Source organism: Capsicum annuum, chromosome 7, assembly GCF_002878395.1.
Source record: "Capsicum annuum cultivar UCD-10X-F1 chromosome 7, UCD10Xv1.1, whole genome shotgun sequence".
Classification (NCBI taxonomy): Eukaryota; Viridiplantae; Streptophyta; class Magnoliopsida; order Solanales; family Solanaceae; genus Capsicum; species Capsicum annuum.
The window spans coordinates 210887798-210890862 of record NC_061117.1 but is presented as its reverse complement, the minus strand read 5'-3'; the positions used below and the strand labels follow the sequence as shown (position 1 = coordinate 210890862).

At 35.3% G+C, this 3065-nt stretch overlaps 1 protein-coding gene across 1 annotated transcript; it reads right to left on the bottom strand.

The window, feature by feature from the left end:
* Positions 1-764: 764 nt before the first annotated feature.
* LOC124885886 (F-box protein At3g07870-like) lies at positions 765-2324 on the bottom strand. The gene has a single exon (XM_047394136.1). The coding sequence runs from the start codon at positions 2322-2324 to the stop codon at positions 1101-1103; it is 1224 nt and encodes a 407-aa protein (XP_047250092.1). The 3' UTR covers positions 765-1100.
* Positions 2325-3065: the final 741 nt, after the last annotated feature.

Here is a 3065-nt window from a genome sequence, read left to right as displayed (position 1 = left end):
TTCAAAGGAACATTGCTATCATGGGCAAAGGAAAAAATGTAAGATAAGAGCTCTATTTGAAGGATGGCTAAAAGGCTAAAACCAAAGAAGAAAAGATCAAGGAGCACTGAATAGGGGAACAACCGAATACACCAGCTACACATTCATCAAATGTTTCTCAGTCAAAATCCCCTGAACTTTATACTGCTCAATTCAATAATGCATCATTCAGTACTGAAAACAACATACTCATAAGATCCCTTCCAATGAAACAGTGAGCCGAGATAATAGGATCATGGATTCTTGCGAGAGAATACTCGGTCTTCTGATGATTTATTTGGATAAGACATGTTTTAGTACTATGGAACTCGGCAATAGGCGGAATGTCTCAGCCTCCCAATCCCTCCTCTCTTGATTGAAGTCTCAGAAAGATTTAATCCAGAAAGTTGGGCCATGTAGTATTTTTATACACAAGCTATTTTTCATGGGAAAGTCCACTGCAGCAGGCTGATGGTTGAATTGCTTGTAACCGGACTAGTCAGTTTGAATGAGTATGACATTTTTCATTTAGATGAATAATCCTAATATGCATCACGAAAGAAATCTCTGGAAAGCAAAAGGAACTCATACTCTAAACAAAAAGCAATACTACTATTTGAGAAAGCAGAAATTGAGCAAATTCAGAATTGCCAATGAAGTGCATACTGAAACTGATTACATTGTCACTACTAGCAAACTAACTTATGTCAACAGGGCTACTAAATTCTCATAAATTATATTGCATAATAAGCTTTCATAAAGACAACGCAGTGGATAACAAAGTATAATAGCATGGACTGCTATCTGCTGAAAAGGGTACTCCAACACCAACAATTCAACGATAACATCAATGAAACACTGGAAAGCTAAATGAGAGAGAATCGGGCAAAAAATTTCATAGATGCTTTCAAATCATCATTAGTATGAACACTATAAAGGTTCAGCTGTAACAACTCAATAAACTTCTTGCCAACTATCTTTCTACCAACTACTAAAAGTTAGAATTAAGTGATTAAAGTGCATAATGCAAAGACTGGATGAAATAAATAGTGAAAACATAATATTTCCTCTTCCAAATTGGTTCATCCTCTAAGCCCAAAAAAATCCGCAACAGTGTCCATAAGATATGGAATGACTCCACCGTTCAGCTCGTAATTCAGTTCAAAATCAGTCATAGCTCCACTATTTCCATCAAGCAACATTAAACTCTCAACATATTTTCTCAAGAAGAACGAATGATACATACCATGGATATCAAGATCCTTCAATTCCCTACTATCTGGATCATATGATAAAACATTCCCAGGATACTCCACTGCCAGAAATTTCCCATTTCTTACAAAACCAATGGCTTTTGTGATCTCACCCCTCAAATCCACAATAAATTCCTTCATCCATGACTCTGGTTTACCGTACTGGTTCATCACCCAGACAACACAAGTATCACATGATGGAGCATGATTGCGACTTTCTTCATACGAAATCACAGAAATCCTTTCCCCACACAAAGTAAGAGACAAAAAACAAACATGAGCTAGCTCTTGCGGCAAACTCATTTCACTAAATGTCTCAGCACTTAGGCCAAAAACCAACAAGCTATTAGTTATTTTCCCACCTTCATTCTTACAATGGAAAACCCAATGGATAGCACTATTTAAGTAAATACTCGAATAAAGGAAATCCAGTTTACCATTGATGTTCTTTGAGTTAACTGTTTTCCATAAACCAGTACTCAATTTAAAGACCTCAACTTCTGGAGGCACCATATAAACACCATTAGCTCCTCGTATATAGGCTATCCTGACCACTTTAAAGTCACAAGTTTTGTGATCAAATCCAAATCCAAGGAAAACCCTGAGTGGACCACAACGAAACGTAGGCCTAGGCCTACTAGGAAGGGAGATGCTTCTGCGAATAGCGGGATTCCAGAGAATGATAGGATCTATATCCCCATAAAGATCATCAGCAAGGCAAAACAGGCCGTTACAGAACCCCACAACTCTAAAGTCTTTTCCAGAGCTAGACCTGAAGGGAAACTTGAGTTGTTTGATGAGAGTCAGGTTTTCGGTTTTTGAATCAGGATCATTGTAGACAGAGTAATGTTGTTGTTTCTTTGGTTTGACTGAGAAGTGATGGAGGACTAGAAGGGGAGTTGTAGCATTAACAGTGGTGTATAGGGAGTTGAAATCAGGAGAAGAAATCAGTGAACACCATTGCTTTGATACACAGGTGAATCGTAAAAGGCTTTCAACTGGCAGCCTGCAAAGGATATCGAGTATCAAGCAATCAGGCAAATAGTGGGACATTCTTCTAGTACAATTTTTCTCTCGAAGAAGACAGCAAAACGTCGTTGACTATTAAACATTACTCCCTCGTTGCTATATTATGCGTTACCTTTTCCTTTTCCTTTTCCTTTTTAGTGCATGTCAAAGAATGTTACTTACTATAATTAGAATAAAATTAAATATTAAATTTCCAACTACAAAAATATTTGAGGATTATTCAATGATTTACTTTCCTTTAGTTTCTTTGAAAAAGAAAATTTCCTTTTTGGCAATCCTTTAATCCCAACTATTCATATGACATGTTTAACAATATAAAATTAAAGGATATTTTAGTACTTTTGGATATAATTTTAATGTAAGACCACAAGATCTTTAAAAAAAAATTGCTTAAACTTCGTGTCAAGTCACAACATTTTTTTAAATGGAGGAAGTATTTTATACCTAAATTTTAAAAGTTCTCGTTTTATTCTTAAATACTATGGCAAGTAAAAGAATGACATAAAATAGACGGAGAAAGCAATAGAAAGAAAAACAGGAAATTACATGCTACCATTCTTAAGCTTTGTGAGCACAACATGACAAATAGCACAGAGAAGTTAATAGGCATTTATAAGAGTACTGAAATGGTAATGAACAAATTTCATAACGTCCCTTTTCTAGTTGGCATAATACAAAAATACACTATCTCAACTGAGAATCAATTGACACTAAATATTTTAATTTTAGAAATACAAATTTAAACACTTTAATTTGGTTTAATTT